The 15,720-nt window shown below is 37.2% G+C and overlaps 1 protein-coding gene across 1 annotated transcript; it reads right to left on the reverse strand.

The window, feature by feature from the left end:
• Positions 1-11,314: 11,314 nt before the first annotated feature.
• Positions 11,315-15,266, reverse strand: tmem236 (transmembrane protein 236). The gene is made up of 4 exons (XM_052128875.1): positions 14,973-15,266; positions 14,044-14,116; positions 12,719-12,842; positions 11,315-12,600 (listed from the first exon to the last, which is right to left on the reverse strand). The coding sequence occupies exons 1-4, from the start codon at positions 15,218-15,220 to the stop codon at positions 11,990-11,992; spliced, it is 1,056 nt and encodes a 351-aa protein (XP_051984835.1). The 5' UTR covers positions 15,221-15,266; the 3' UTR covers positions 11,315-11,989.
• Between the last annotated feature and the right edge of the window lie 454 nt (positions 15,267-15,720).

The raw sequence follows: 15,720 nt of genomic DNA on the forward strand, positions 1-15,720 counted from the left end.
ATGAGATCATAGAGTAAAAGACCTGATTTTGGTTTGTTTTGACAAAATGTGTAGTTAATGTGCATTTTGCTTTTGCATGGCAGTATAAATGTCACCATTAGTCAAAATAATGTCTTATATAGAATAAATGATCTGTAACTCTATTTTGGACTTTTTAGGGTTTAGCTAAGAAAAGTGACAAAGATCTCAAAGATCTATATTTTACCATTTTATGAATAAGAACATTGCATCTATACATTTGCCTTGTACTCTAATGTTCTTTCTTAAATGTCAACCACCCACTTACATTGCGGAGATATGTTGCGTTCCATGAGTACAGATGCACTTACTAAATTAGGTGACATGTCTTAGCAGGGGGACATTTCCCGTCTCCCATAATAAAAGAGGATTACTGTAGAAGCAATCATTGATCATAAAAATGTCTGTTACATTGTCTAAATATAGCTTACATTAGCCTAGACATAATGCAGCCCAAATAAGGACTCTATTCTTTTTTCTCTCTTTTTTTTTTTAAATATTATTTTAAAGAAATATTCCTACACAAATGGTAGACACATACATCATATATTCATACTCATGAGAATGAAAGTGCATTGATATGCATGTGAAAGCATACACAGCTGGATTATACTTTAAATTCACGCACGCATGCACACACACACACACACGGCCAATCTGTAAGCCTCTTACAGAGGGTGTGTGCAGTGTAAAGCCATGCTCTGTAATACTTTTCAGTGGGAGATAACAAACTTTGACTGCACAGCTCCTTAGGACTTAATGTGTAGTTCATTAGAAATTGTAAAGGGATCCGATCCAAGGTCAGTGTTGAGCTTTATAAAGTATTAACTTTGTTCCAATATGAACTTGAATATTTTGCTTCTTTTTTGTATTACATTTGCAACTAGAATGTTGGATTGTCTGCTAACAATACTCCAGAAGAGCTTACATTCCATTTCTGTGAGAGTTATATCTTTTTTTCCTCAGTAATCCTTGTTCTTAACAGCATTCAGGTCACTCATTATGCCTGTTTGAAATGTGTTCGGTCATGAAAGCAGAAGAGTGATTTGGAAGGGTTTCCGACTTCTTAGCCTGCACATCTGTTTGAATATGGTATTACAAATAAACTTGTAGGGTTTTTAGGGACTATGGAGCAATTTTTAGTCCAGCTGAGATGCGTTTTGTATTCATGTTTTCAACCTCAAGCCACTTCCGCAAGATCACTGTGCACTGCTAATAATTTCAAACTAAATTAAATTCGGCATATTGGCTAATCTTTTAGACTATGGCATGCTGCCAGCTTTATTTTGTTCAGGATCTTAAAAAACAGCCCTTATTGAAACAAATTTGACATTGTTATGCCATTCTAACCACAAACTGGGCATCACAGACTACGGAATACAGCTGACAATAGTGTTGGACTGAAGAGAGCTTTCTACAACCTACAGTCCATTTAAAGCAAAGATTCCCATTAAAATCCATGTGCCTTGAAATAACATTGTGAGTAGAGTGAGACACACATAAAATCAACAATTAAATAGTAGACCTCAACTAAATGAGGTAGCTCAGGTTAAACCCTTTAAGGTTAAAAAGTACTCACCCAAGAGACATTTTTATTCTTAAGAGTCCTGGGCATTTCTGCAAAGAGGAGAAGGTGACCCAGTGATTGTTGCCGTCAATCTCTTTTTTGAGAGTTCTGTTGCCTCTAAGGTCCTTGGCCCAGTAGCACTGGTGTCTAGTCCCCCTGATGTTCAGATTAGGCTTTGATATGATTCCAGCTTGAAACATGAGTTCACATTAAACTATACAGTGGATATCAGCCACCACCTACATGATTTGTAAAGATGATGCATGACCTGGACGTGATGAAAAACATACAATGTTGTCTTTTCTCTACCATTTTCTTCCTCTTCGGCCCCTCTGACTGGCAGTGCATTAAAAAACTGCATGAATATGCAACGTAACATCTGGATGGTGCTCCGCCCTGTAGTGCTGGAGGCTGGAACTCATGAGCGGCCAATCCTGCCCACCCAACAGCTGCGAGAGGAGATTTAAAATTATAGAAAGAATAAGGTGGAGCACAGGGCCATCCTGCCCAATGTTGTCAGACAGATTGTATGTCTCTCTAAAACAGGATGAGCATTGCTCATAATCCTACAGCACAATTCAAACACACTCTGTATTATGCCTCTACTCAAGACCAATACATTGAGTACTGCAAAACGGCATAATGCATATTCACTATGCCTTTCATTCTATGAACTAACACCAGCCTTCATCTGTAACTTTGATACTTTGAATCCAAAGGATTTATTAACTACATAAGAAATACACTATATGGCAAAACGTATATGGACACCAACTATTAACATGTTTATCTCCGGCCCTTAATTCCTTTGAAGACAAATCTCAATTCTACTGCATACAGTGACATTCTAAATAATTGTGTTTCCAACATTGTGGCAAAAGTTTGGGATGTGTCTTGTTTTTTTCATGCATGACAATGTCTCTCTGCACAAGCCAAGTTGAGGTCCATAAAGAATTGAGTCTGGTGTGTTAGAACTTGACTTTCGCTTATAAAGCTTACACATTAACAACACTGAGCACCTTTGGGATGAACTGTAACATTGACTGCTAGCCAGGTCCCATTGCCTAAAATCAATACTGACCTTACTGATGCTCATTTGTCTGATTATGAACAAATCCCAATGGTCATGATCCAACATCTAGTGGAAAAGACTTCTCAGAAGAGTGGAAGCAATTTGGGTGTAACAGTTTTCAAAATATTCTCAACTCTGTGATTGGATATTTGGACAAAGGAATGTTTCAGGGAGAGCCTGTAAATCTGGGCTGCTTAGGCCACTGCCAAGTGACTTCAAGTACAGTTACAACAGAATTGTCAGTTTACCAGTGCTAAAGCTTATACCTTTGTCCTGGTGTCTTCATTAATTTCCTCAATTCAAAGACAGTTCCCCCAAGCTGGCGTTAAACCATCATCAGTTTTGCACATGATTCCTCACATAAAACAATAAAATGCTCAGCATTTTAAAAGGTCATGAAATACACAAGGCTGTTGCTAAGGTGCCATGTGAATACATTAATCATTCCTGTTGGGGGACATTAACACTACATATAGTTTTAAAAAAAGTTAACACTTTACAAAAAAGTTGTATATGTTAACATTAGTTAACACAATAATTAACATGAAATAACAATGAACCAACAATTATATTTTTCACGCAAATTAACACAATAGCAGCACTGTAAAGGCCAAAGTACACTTTGGTTGTCTGCGTTAATGATCGCTCCACGCACAGTATGCGTGACGCAAATGTAATTATCAGAACAATTTGGACAGAATGTCCTTGTGGAGCCCAGATCTTTTTGTCACGGGCACAGTCTGTGTGCTTCGTCGCCGCATGCGCCTGCTGTTAACTGTACTAAAAGAGGATCACCAGGCAGTCATAGTGTGCATGCGTCGAACAAGTTTGTATGCGCTCACGGTCAAAAGAGTATACTTTGAAAGGCAACACGGCTGACCACGGCCCGAGCCTTAAGAAGCCGTTTTTGTACCAAAGGAGCAATGCAAGCTTTGAAGTGTCACCTCCATTTTTTTGCAAGTCTCAGCCAGCAGGAGGCAGTAAGCACAGCTCCAGCTGTACAGGCAATGCGTTGCTTTACAGTCAACAAACTGACAGCTGATCAAAGACAGCTGTACAGAGAATAGAAAATATGCAGTAGTCTCAAAATGCATTTTTTTTAAGTTTCAAACTACTCTTAAAGTGATAGTTCATCCAAAATTTGTAATTCTCTCATCATTTGCTCACTGTCTTTGATCAGGTGTCAGTTTGCCATCCCAGATGTGTATAACTTACTTTCTTTAACAGAACACAACAAATATTTTTAGAAAATTATCTCAGATCTATAGCTTCAAACAATGCAAGTGAATGGTGATCAGACATTTGTAGCTCCAAAAATTGCATAAAGGAAACATAAAAATAATCAATATGACTCCAGTGTTTAAATCGATATCTTTAGAAGCTATATAATAGGTGTGGGTGAGAAAGTCCTTTTTTGCTCTAAATCCCCACGTTCACTTTCACATCTGAAAGTGAAATTAAACAGGTATCACATGTGAATTTCAGATGTGAAAGTGAAGATTTAGAGTAAAAAAAAGGTGAACTATCCAATATAAGCCCAAAGTATACTCAGATTTTGATGCAAAATACTAACATCTGCTTACATTGAAACGCTAGCTTTTCAAAGTACTTCGTTTGACATATGACTTCAGTGCGTATATACAAAGGCGGTTGGTGCATGCATGCTACAATTTCTATGAGATACTGAACTTTTTATCTTAAGGAGTTTAGACCCATAAATATGTCTTTATAGTCCTTCAGACTGGCATCATTCAAATGCAAGTACTGTATCTACTGATCTCCTCACACACGCACTCTTCACTTGCACATCCATTGTTGTTGTTGGTTATTTCTACCTTCGTCTCCTGTTATTGACCTCCTATTGCATCTTCTTCTGGCAGTTCTTCATGACAGCATCGACTCAGCAATGAGTGTTTCCACCTTGTGCGGTTAGAAAAATCAGGCTGTGTGCATTCAGTGCTCGAGCACTCTGCTGATGACGAAATTTTGTCATGCTTCCTGTAAACATACGCCTAATGTTCATGTCTAGTGTCCTAAAAATGCAGCGTTTATGCTAGAGATTCTGAAAAGCTGAAGTTCGATGAAACCACAAGTGAGACACTCGAACATTCCAAGTTTGCAGGAATGGAACGCAGGATAGGCTTATGTTCAATTATATGGAAATAAACCAAATAATGTATTGACTTGTAAAGCCACTTTTTAATTGTACAATCAATGCTTTACTCATCTGCCACTTTAATGTATTTATCTTGAATTATATATATATAATTTTGCCATCAGCAAATACTGATAGATGTGATTAATTTGATTAATTAATTGCCATAACATAAAAAAATATATATATATTAAAATTGACAGCCATAAAATTAACATTAACAAAGATTTTAAAAATGCCGTAATAGTCCTTTTCATTTGTGTAATGCTGTGTATGTGAATGCCAGAAATTGGCATTAACAGAGGCATGTCCTTCATCTGATGCCATCCTGTCTCCGGTATCCTGTCAGGATCATGACAGAGAGGGGTGATCTGCCATTAGCCACTGCCAATAGCCAGACAAACACTTAATATAATTCAGTTTCACTCAGGCTCACTATCTGCCAAAGAATATAATTCAAGTTCACTCAGGCTCACTATCTGCAAAAAAAAAAAAAACAAAAAAAACAAGCGTAGATCATAGTATAGGAAGAACATTCAAGTGAAGGCTAAACTAGTCCCTCTTTCCAGCCTTTCCAATCTCATTAGAGTTTAATGTTTCACCTTGTCACATTATGCTGCTATGCAATAAAAGATTTCCATTTAATGATTTGCTCTTAAAACTATTACTGATTAAACCATTTCTTTCTCACAATTTCACATCAATAACCACATCTAACAATCACACCCAAAAAACAAAACAAAAACAAATGACAAACTCTAAAGATTAACATTTGATCAAGTTCACAGGCCTACAAATGCAATCACCAAGGTTTAACCAATGTTGAAACAGTAAAGCAATGGTCTCTGTCTCTCGGCCCAAAACTGTGCAACCCCCAGGGATTTTTGAGGCTACCTTATATTTTCTCTTTGGTGGCTTAATGGAAAGAATAATCAATATGTGTGTTATTTTGGAGAAAAATATACTCTAGGCATCCTAGATTAATGTCTGATGGTACATTTTCTTGCTGCATTGCTGCAAAAGACCATTGCTGGTCACCAGCTTAGTATTTTGGGTCCTGGTCCCTCAGCATGGGATGCTGTTGTCTGCATTAGGCTTTTAAACAAGCTTAACCATCTGCATAAGAAAGACCATGCTGGTCAACTTGCTTCACTAGCTAGGTTTTGCTGGTGAAAAGCAGGGCTATGCTGGTCCACCAGCTAGACCAGCACCAAACCACCACTAACCAGCATTAACCAGCATAGACCATCATGGGAACTGCATGGTAGTCAAGCTGGTCTTTTCAGGGTGCTCAACTCAGTTTGTCTAGCAGTAGCAAGTTTTCATACTTGCTCTGCAGCAGCAGCGTAGCAGATCTAGCCCACCAAGACCAATCTCCTATCAATATGTCATAACTACATCAACATGCAAAATATTTCCAAGACTTGTCATGACTGAGCTAATGTTATTTATTTACTCACCAAAGTCGCATTTACTCGCATTTTGGTGCTTGGCCGAGTGTTAATTCTAGACCTGGCAAATCACCAGGTCAGAGAGTCTTTGGCTAAAAAACAGTGGGTTCAAATTTTTATTTTGAGCAACTTGCATGAGATCTAATGTGAGATTGGATGAAATTTAAATTGTGTCTTTTGGACATAAATACATGCTGTATAATCCATGTTAGAGGATTAGACACACAACAAAACCAAGAACACATGGCAGGGAATTGGAACAGGCCGCACCTCCCCATGCACTTCAATGGCTTAAAGGAATATTCCAGGTTCAATACAATTTACACAAGTTGAGCTCAGTCAAAAGTATTTGTGGCATAATTTTGATCGCCACAAATAGTTTGCCCCTCCTTTACATTTAAAAAAGAGAAAGGTTACAGTGAGGCACTTACAACGGAAGTGAATGGGACATGTAAACATTAAAATAATCACAAGACAGAAACGATATGCTTGTTTACATGATTTTAGTGTAATAAAATTACTTACTAACTTTTACTGTGTAGTTATAAAATTTTACAACTTTGTTTCCATGACGATGTAACACTGTAAACCCTCAAACCTAAAATATTTTAATTTAAACAACTTTATAGCTCAGAGGAAATTATAAGCTTCACATTTCTGCCTTTAGACCCTTCAACAATTGGCCCCATTCACTTTCATAGTAGGGTCATTCCTACAATTCAGAGACATTTTGGCCTTAAAGCTTGAAAAACGTAATACACATTTTTGTAAGTATCTTTATGTTTCATTATTAAAGGAACATGTTAAAGATTTTATATCATACCTGTCAAGCTTAATGATTAAAAAACTTGTGATGTCCAACATGAGATATCCATCCAGTTAAATGGGCAGGGTCAGAGTGGAACATAATGTGGTGGACAATTAATGGATAAATTGCTAATTATATTTAGAAAAAATAAATGTAAACCTACATTGATCATTTTATTTCTGTTACCATAAATATCATAAACTTTCCATATGGGGTCTTGACCAATATAAATATCATCCTAAATTAAAATAAAACATCGATAAAACAAAAGAGTTGTGCACTCGAAATAACTCAAAATGATTTTGCTGAATGGCTGTTGTCATTTCATAACATATACAGTATCTTTTATTAAAGGTTACAGTATCATGACATTATAGGGTGGACAATAAATCAGGACACACACAAAAATATCTTATCAATGTTAAAATGACACATTTACCACAAAGAAATACATTTTATTGCGAGAATGTCATACCACTTAATTGCATGGAACAACATTTAGAAATCAGATGTTTGTCATGCAGCTCTGGGGACATGAGGAAATTACATTAGTATATCAAATATCATAAAATTATTTAAAATATTAAAAATTAGATTTTTAGGACCACAGTAATGTGTAGAATTATTAATTGTCTTTATTAGTTTTACCAAGCTTATTACAATTGTAATCAGGTTATATTAAACAATATAAATATCATAATTTGTACTGGGGACTTAAATGGCACTGATTTGTAGGAATGACCCTGTAAGAGCCTCATTATAACCTCAATTTTTGGCACTCGAGGGATGAGTCAAAATATTATTTTTGTTGTAAGCAACATTATGCCACAAATACTGTTGACTGAGCTTAACTTGTATTGAACCCAGATTATCCTAAAATGTGAAAGTTAGGGTTCAGTTCATCCTAACACATCAGTATTTAACCATGCTCCCTCACTGTCTTTATCCATGCTTGCAAATGCTTCTAAAACTATTTTATCTTTGGCCAGTCATTGGTTTGACTAATTCTGAAGGATTCCTCTGTCGTTGTACTGACTGTGTTCTAGCAGAATATACCAATGGAGTGCTTCTGAGGCTTTGCAAAAATCTGACACCACCATTAAAGTAAGAGACATTACTTTCATCTTAGAATTATTTTCTTTATACTATGAGCTCTTTTGCTGACACTGCATAAAGTCTGTGGCACGATAAGCCTCTTTACTACCTGTTCGCACTGACAGCTTCTGAGCTCAGTGTGTTCTGTGAGACTCTCCTTCCCCTCTGCATGCTCTGGAGAGATTTAGGCAAGGGATTTATCATGGCACACACACTGTGACTCTTATCTCAGATGCTTTTGTCATTCCATTCTTTACACACACTCTCATTCATTTTCTTTCCATGCTGCAGCCCAGGTGGCAGTGAAAACGTGGCTTGTAAAATCAGTGAGTGTATTTTTAGATCATCAGATTCTGCGGTGAGGTCCCAAAGGAAATATATGATCCGAAGTCATATGTTATGAATGAGTGATGAACCAACATATAAACTAGTCTTGGGTGTTGCGTGCTGTTGTATGTGGATTGTGGGGTAAAAGGCCATTATTTTCTTAGTTTTCATCTCTGCACTAAATACTACAATGGGAACAGATTGCCATTTTGAAATCATAAAAGTCCAGAATGAAATTGCCCAGCAGAAAAACTAAAAAGTGTTCAAAACCTGGATATTATCAATAACATCAATTTCACCCCTGTTCCCAGATATGAAAGCCAATACACACAGAAAAACACTCAATTAAAACTTGAAGTATGCATACAATTATATTGCATAACATTATCTCACACATTTAAATGTACATCTAAAACGCTGTTCATGGGTCATATTTATACTCTTACAGTAAGTATAGCCCTCAAGAGCATCCTGTCTAGTCACTCTCACAGTGGAAGATGATGTTCAAGCATGCTGAGGTTACTCACATAGGTGGACTGTTCTCTCCGCCAGTGTCCCAGACCACAGCAATACATCAAGAGAACATCCAGGGGGTCGTGATGATGGTGCAGCCAAGAAGAGAGGCTAAATCACTCTTCCTGTGACTCACAGCCTCTAGATCCCGTTCGGTAAGGCACAGCCATCATATCAGTCTTATAAGAGATGCAGCAGGTCTCTACCTCTGTTTCACACATCCTCTGGTCATGCCTATGCATTCACAGAGCATATTAAAAATAAACATCCCTCCACAATTGCCAGGCTGTCAGTCATTCTTTGGATGATTCACATCCTTTGCACACCTCCTGATGCTCAGGACCAACGGGCACACAGTCTGCTGACTCCAGGTGTGTGTTTGTTCCACTCTTCCCTGTAGTGCTCTTTATATGAGTTTCTCTCTTTATTTATTTACACCAGCCTGCACCCTACCCAGACAAGCCCCCCTCTTTCCAAAGACACACACACAGGTTCAGAGTTTAAAATTGATGCACGGTGTAAATGTAATTTTCTTGCCTGACTTTCTCTGCGTCAGCCTCTCCCTGCCCTCTCCGGCCAATCAGAATCCAGAAGTGAGCCGTGTCTGGGCAGCCTTGTCTCCCAGTCCACACAGGCAGAGGCTGGACACTGTGCCTTTTCTCGGCAGTTACTTTACCTCCACGACTCCTCCCTGCCTCCTTCCCCTGTGGCTTCAGTCCATTGCAAGCTTTCTAGTATCTCTCTTCTTGTGTATCATGACACAGGCTTTACTCATTACCAGAGTTACCCCTTCTGTCCTTTCTGTGGCTACCGGAGAGGCTGTGAACTTCTGTTTTTCTCACTCCCTGTTCCTATACTGTGTGCTAGCGCTTGTAACACAAGAGAAACATGGTCTGAATTCAAATGTGCCTCTGGCTACACAGCTTTACAGCACTTTCTCTTCCTCTCTTCGATTCTCAGCCCTCTTGCTATCATTTGCCTTTATCTGTCCACTCCACTGCCTCTGCTTTATCTCTATACTGTATCTGTAAGTCTGTCCTTGCTTTCTCCTCTCCCCCTGTTGTCCCCTGCTGAGGAGGTGAGAGAGAGAGCTCATGCAATTTTACTTGCAGCATCTGTTCACATGCTGACTGTCAAGTTTAAGCTGAAAACATTAAGCTTTATTTTACATTCTGCAGGAGGCACTCTGAGGATAACAATTCATCTACACTCAGAGATACATTTTTAATGCCGACTCTCAAGGAAGAAAATTACACCTCGTTGGTTAAATGAGAATAGTGCACAGGAGAAAATATGCACCAACTAGCATTCCTAAAAACCAAGTCAGCCATATTTTTCTACTGGAGTACTTACAAATACAGATTTAAAAAAATAGTGTCATAGTTTTCACATGGTAGCGTAGTGGGCTAAAGCGCATAACTGTTAATCAGAAGGTCGCTGGTTTGATCCCCACAGCCACCGGGGGGATTGTCCCTGTAATAAGTGCACTGTAAGTCGCTTGGGATAAAAGTGTCTGCCAAATGCATAAATGTAAATGTAGTATCCAGTAGCCTATATAATTAACATCTTTTAAATAAATCTATTCTTAATATTAAAAATATCCCCCAAAATTTCAAATATTAATTTGGCCGCCTAAAATCCATTTTTAGCTTAAATCTCTCTCTCTCTCTCTCTTGCATGGATACACACACTGTGTGGGTGCATTTGGATAAAATGTCACATTTTGTATGCAAAATGATTTAAATTTTTTAACATTGGTTTTTAAACTTCCCTCAGAATCAAAGCACATCCTTCTGTTCTTCTAAAAAGAGAGAAGCCTCACTTTTTTGGGCAACAGGAAGTGGTGTAATTCCCCAAATTTACTGTAATAAACCCTTGGTCTTTGATTTTGGAAAAAATATCAGAACAAAATTAACCAGTTATTAACCGGTTACCAGCATTTAAAAATATTGCTTTATCTCTGGAACAATTAAGAGCAATTTTGTTACAGTTTTCGGTTACGTTCTGTAAAGATTTTAATAAATTTTTCGTTTCAGTTCCTTGAACCGTTTTTAGTCCCTGTTTGTCACACCACACACTGTCACAGCCCACTACGTGGCAAGGGTGTCTGATAACAGCAGTCTCACAAGAATTAATTGATAATCTTATGGTCAGGGATGTAAAAAGTACTCAGAAATAATACCTAAAATACTTAAAAACATACTTGCGTGAAAGTAAAAAAGTATTCACATTAAATGGTACTTAAGTATTGAAGTCAAAAGTTTTCCTAGATAGAATGAAATCAGGAGAGGAAATTGTGTGAGGATGTTGTTTAATTCAAAAATGTATTTTAATAAAAAAAAAAAAAAAAAGATATGAGAAATATGAGGTTTCATTTATAAGATGCAAGGGGATTTTTGAAAAGCTTCTCTTTGTAGTATGATATGGGTCAGAGTAGAATCAAATTATTAACAATCAAGCCTTTTACAAAAAAGCAATACGTTTTTCATGACACAGGTCAGATGAATTTGCATTATCTTAAGTCAATATGATCCTTGCGTGAGCTACACTCACATGTTGAAATGAAATCCAACAATAAATATTTAAATAAATACAAATGCATGTGCAAGAAGTTGATATATGTTCGAAATAAAAATTAGGCAGGAACATTTTAGATCAGTGGGGATGTATGGAACTGCAGTATATGTACTACATAAGCCAGAAATTGGATGCATAGAAAAACACACAAAAAAGCCTCAGTCAAAATATGAACACAAACAGCATTTGCCAATATATTTCTCAATAAATACAGAACGACAGAACCTTTACCTGGAAACAATAACAAACAGATGTTTGTGCCATCCGTAAAATATAAATCAACAATTATACACATTCATATGGTAGTAAAACATATTTACAGATGAAAATACAGGACATTATCAATATTGTACCCCTAATCGTTCTTCTGCTGCATTTTCCACACAAACCAGACTCCACAATGTCCTCAGAACATGCTTCCTCTATTCAGCATCTTTAGTTTAGTCATAAAGATGAAGTACACGAAGGATGCGGTTGCGAGAATGTTCTTTAGTATGTACAGTAGGGGAGTAACATAACCAAAGATCACCACCAGGCAGATGCGCACCACAAGAAATGGTAAATCTTGGGACAAAATACTTAATGATGCCAGCAACGGACTGTTGGGTGTTATTACCACACGCAGAACAGCCATATAAGCCAGTATGTATATAGGGAAGACCCACCCTGAGTAATAGACAGAAAGTGTCCCGGCCACCCTCACCATTTCCACAGTATCAAACCAGAACATGAAGCTGGCTACAAAGAGGTCATGACGAGGGTCTCGTATCCAAAGAAAGTGCAGAGGACCAGAGTGAGAGTGAGAGGAATAAAGATATGCTGCGCTGCTGGCCCGAGAAGTGCTGCACAAATCTGCATCACCCCAGTAACCCGATGGTGACCCATTCCAGACCGGTGACCTCAGAGATGTGCCACTGTCTCCTCCATTAGCCCGCAGCTGTGCAGACACTGATGTCACCTGCTCCAAGTGAGTCAGCGCTGGGCCCGGCATCTCAAATTCTGACTCTAATCCATTTGCTTTTAAAGAAAGGGGATAAAAAGAAGACAACTTCAGAAAGGCAGAGAAATAGATAGACAGACAGACAGACATGTCTTTAACTTATCTGGTCAAAATATATAATCTGTCATCACTTACCCTGTCCTGTCAGATGAAGAGGGCGAATTCTCTCTACTATGTCCACACAAATGAGGGAGAACAAGACCAGTGAGACAGGGAGCTCAGTGAAGTGGTCATAACAAATGCCAGCATCAACCTGAACCTGCATAACCATAAATAGGCCAGGGGGTTGCTGAGAGAACAGTCTGGAGCAAAAAAAGCCTTTTAACATCCTCAAGAGAAAACGGAGGTGAAAGACTAAAAACGAAAGCAGTTAAATCACCGCTTTTGGATAAATCACCACAAACAAACTGCATATGTTCTATTCTTAAAAGTTTCTCCACACTTTTTGACCAGTGAATTTCCATGACTTTACCATGACCTTTCCAGTTGTTTGTGATTACTGGATAAAGATGTTTTAAAAATCCTCTTGATTCAGACCACTTCACAAATAAATCAGACCGATTTGATCATGAGCATGCTGTGTCTACACAAGAGCAACATTGAGCTGATTAAATATTTGACAGCAGAGCATAACTAGATTTTTTTGCAGATTTATCAATAGATTCATCTATGTAGATTTATCTTTATACATCTACATGACATTTTAAGACTTTACTTATTTGCATGACTTTGTCAGACCTGAAACACACAATTTTAAAACATTACAGATATTTCCAGGCTTAGCACAATTGTGGGAACCATGTCAGTTACAAACAGGCTCAAAATTTAGGTTAATTTCATTATTTAAAAACACACGTGCCAACCCCTATCAGAGGTTCTAAAGGTATTTGCTGTCATCAACAGACCTTCCCTAACTATGACAGTAGTAATGCATTTACAGTTAATGCACATCTAAACCCTACAGGCCTCGGTTTTAACCTGAGACTTCAGTTGGCTGCAATACAAAACCATTGACATTCCACAGACTATATAATACACCATATTTTTGGTTAATAGCAAATCTCCTGTTCTTAAGTGAGTTACTGAGTACCTCCGAGATCTGTCTATGAAAAGTTTCTGGTTTTTTTTCATGATAAGCACTAGTATTTATTACATGGAAAGTACCATAGAGTTTCTCATACATGCACATTTTCAGTATAAAGGTTTTTAAAACATTCCACTGATCTGTATGCACTGTGAATAACATTAAAAGGTACACTCTTAAAAAATTAAAGGTTCCAATTAGGACAAAAGAATTTCAGAGCCTGATGCCATGGAGAATATATTCTATGTTCCACAAAGAACTTATTAAGGAAAACCTTAATTTTTAAAAGTGTATCTGCTTGGGTAAAATGGAATGAACTAATCAGCAAATACAAGTTCATGCAGTAGTTTAAAAATGTGACTGAGCAATGTATTACCTTTGAGCTGGCTATGATGATGGCAAAGCATGGTAAGGTGCTGACCAACACATATGCAAGTGTAACAGGTCTCCTGGAAAGGGGATAAGGTTTTGGTTTTTCCATTGTGAAAGTTACACCCTAACAAATTTTTTTTTACACCGTGCTCTATAGTATTACTGTTTTTATATTATTTGGGTGCGTTGATCCATTTTGGCATTCATAATACAATTAAGTGATGACCCGAACTCTGTTATTTTTTATTACATAACTTTAAGGGGAATTTTAAAATGTATGTTATACATATAACAGAAATTTCCTGCATTATCTGAGTGCGGATCATCACTTTATTATTTTGCGAATGTTACACCCTAACCAAATTTATCTAAAAACTTGGGAGTTTCCAATTTCAGAAAAGACAGCTTATAAGAATTGTGTTTGCATTAACTAATTATTCTACTATTCAAAAGAAGGCATCAATGAATTACTTCAAATAACAGGATGTTTCCTTGATATGCCTTGCATTACAATAAATAAACAATAACAAATAAATACATTCTTAAATCCTCATGCTTAGACACTTCCAGTTGAGAAGAAAATTGCATAATACAACTGATTTTCAGAAAATGTAACTTTTTTTTTCAATTTATTTTTCTTTCCCCATTATCAAATAGTTTTTTCTTGTTTTAACCCTAATCTAACAAAAATGCATGGAGGTGTAGGCTTAAAACGACAAAACTATTTGTCAGTGGGGTAAAAAAAAATAAATAAAAATTATCCGGATATATTCTCTGAATAAAGTCTTAACATACGCAGTTTGGTTGCAAGGATTTTTAGAAATGTTTTACTTGACAAGACAAAAACAGAGTAAGAAAATGATTTTTTTGCAGTGTACTTTTGTAACTTGGTTTATATAATTGTGGCAGCATAGTAAATGGAGATGCACTTACCAGTTAGTTACTTCTGAGAATCGTCGTGTCTTAAGAGTGAAGTACTTCAAAGGCACCCAAACAAACAGGGTTACACATGCCACATAGGCCACAGAGGCAGCCACCACCAGCCAATAGGCTGTGGAGCTCGACGTCACAGACCGAATGAGTGAAGCAAAGCGCTCCATAACTACAAATACAGGAATGCAGAGACATGCAAACTGCAGAACCTCATTAAGGATGAATTTGACCGTCTTCCCTGAAGGCATCTTGGCAAATTGAGTCTTCAGTAAATCCCTCTATGAGTGACCTGTCACAAAGCACATCCACTGCATCTCTCACGCTAATGAATGACTGAATGCTCCGGACTATGTACACTGGCAGTGCTTGCACTGCATTCTTAATAGAGTTATTTTATTGCCACAGTAATGAAGAAGTCACGCTTCTTTTTTATGGCTTCATGGGGGAAAAGTTGCATTCTGATATAGCAAACTGAAACACTACAATCATTATGACATTCACAAATCCAGGAATAATACAAGTGAGGATACAACATTGATATAGTGAATATTGAATTAAAATGGTGATTTTAATCTGCACTGCACAAAATCCCACTCTATTCTTATAACAAGCACTTTAATTTTAAGTGAAATAAGTGCAGACTATTTTCAAGATCTATTTTTTTTTTTAAAGGTGCTATATGTAATATTTTTACTGTACTAAATCATAAAATGACCATAATATGTCATTAGAGAATTAGGAAAATTCT

The sequence above is a fragment of the Xyrauchen texanus genome, chromosome 6 (assembly GCF_025860055.1).
Source record: "Xyrauchen texanus isolate HMW12.3.18 chromosome 6, RBS_HiC_50CHRs, whole genome shotgun sequence".
In the NCBI taxonomy this organism is placed as follows: Eukaryota; Metazoa; Chordata; class Actinopteri; order Cypriniformes; family Catostomidae; genus Xyrauchen; species Xyrauchen texanus.